Genomic DNA, 1,814 nt, shown 5'->3' with positions numbered 1-1,814 from the left:
TGAACTGGAAAGTGACCTGAGATGACATGAGTTTGAATTAGCGCTATAGAAATAAACTGAATAGAATTGAATTAGGCTTTAATCGCTGCTGCAGAGATTTGGGATCATTTGCTGAGGCGCTCCTGTTCTGGTGAACTGCAGCTGCATCATGAACCCAGCAGCCGTCTTCTTCTGCTCCCTCTGGAGAGACAAACTCAGCCCGAACAGAAGAGCTGAGGACTTTATGCACAGCAGAGAGAGCTGGATCTGTTCATGGTGTAAATGTCAGCTGTTCCCCACGGAAACAGGAAGTGAGGTGGCTGAGGTCGGGAGGACGCTCCAAATTTAGATCCAGTAGGAGACAGAGGAGACAAAACAGGAAGTTGGTGATTTTTGGTGCGTAGGAATCAGAGGAGAACGAGCAGGAAGGAGGAGCATCAGGTCGTTGCTCAGTCCGCTCACAACATCCCAAAATAAAAAAAAGTCCAATTATAACTCAGTATTTGAGTTGTAAACATGTGAGAGAATTGAAACCTTTCTCTGATTGTTGCATTGGATAAATGGTCGGCTGATTTCCTGACAGGCAGCAGCAGGGACGCCTCTCTGCCTGGAAAGAACACATGTTAGCGTTTAACCTATTTCTAATAACTGGGTCGTTTTTATGAGGGACGCTCATTTCAGCTGCATAAAGTCTTGGTGTGTAATGCAGTTTTGGCGCCACCTGGTGGTGAGTCAGTGTAACTGATCACTAAAAAGCCCAAAGTGAAGATGAGTTTGTGTTGCAGGTGAGCCGGTTCCTCGATCCCTGGAGGGGCTGTTTGTGTACGAGGAGAGGAGCACGTCGCCTCCTCCCAACGACACCATCGTGGTGGAGCAGTGGACGGTCATCGAGGTGGGGGGGCATGCATGGACCTTTTTAGCCTATTTTTTTTACATTCTGAAGCCACCCTAATATGAATGAAAGCACCCCTAAAATATCCTGTTTTTTTTATACTGTATGCGCTTTTTACAATAAAAAACTAAAAAATGTGACGTTGTAGAAACTATAAAGTATTTAGTTATTTAACCCCTTCAGTTCTGCTCTGGTTCATCAGAAATTATAATAAACAAACAAAAAAACAAGTAAAGCAGCCGGATGGAGATCCTTGACTAAAACGCTTTGAGGAAAATGCTGCATTCAGGTGTTTCTGAAAGATTTCTGCACCTATTGATGGTGTGTTGGTGAAATGTTCACCAGCGAGGTGCTCTAATGTGTCTGAGAATGGTTTGTTTTATTGTCATTAAAACCAAAACTCAATATCAGTATTTCAATTTACTAAATTATTAGTAAATCATATCATTTTTTTTAGTTTCTGGTTAATTAAATTTATAATCCATTTTATAATTGCCAGTCTAAAGAGGGAGAGGTGTAAATAGGAGCAGAGGAGTGATGGTGTGAGCAAAGTGAAAAACCAGACAGAATAGCAGCGAGGCTCAGACTGGTAATCTGATATTTGCCCGGTTCTAATGTCAGCATGTGAGGACCGGCCCTCCTTAAATCATACCGGCCCCAACACTTACTCTCCCGCTGGCGTAGATGGAAAAATGCCAGGGCCGAAAACCGTTCCCAGTCTGAGTCTGAAAGCAGCAGTTTTTAAACTGGGAAAGAAAAACATTTCATTCCGTAGATTATTTTATAGATATCATGGAAGTACACTACTGTTCAAAAGTTTGGGGTCACATTGAAATGTCCTTATTTTTGAAGGAAAAGCTCTGTACTTTTCAATGAAGATAACTTTAAACTGGTCTTAAAGGAATAGTACACCCAAAACATGATTAGCCTTCATTTTCTACTC

At 42.1% G+C, this 1,814-nt stretch overlaps 1 protein-coding gene across 1 annotated transcript in view; it reads left to right on the top strand.

Moving 5' to 3' along the window:
• Positions 1-1,814, top strand: part of rftn2 (raftlin family member 2) — a 35,534-nt gene that overhangs the window by 26,292 nt on the left and 7,428 nt on the right. Inside the window, exon 6 of the mRNA XM_015391937.1 lies at positions 765-871. Coding sequence (XP_015247423.1) covers positions 765-871 — 107 coding nt within the window. The remainder of the gene's footprint in view (positions 1-764; positions 872-1,814) is intronic.

This window comes from Cyprinodon variegatus, unplaced genomic scaffold (assembly GCF_000732505.1).
Source record: "Cyprinodon variegatus isolate N-32 unplaced genomic scaffold, C_variegatus-1.0 Scaffold565, whole genome shotgun sequence".
NCBI classification, from domain to species: Eukaryota; Metazoa; Chordata; class Actinopteri; order Cyprinodontiformes; family Cyprinodontidae; genus Cyprinodon; species Cyprinodon variegatus.
This window is presented reverse-complemented; position numbering and strand designations above follow the sequence as displayed.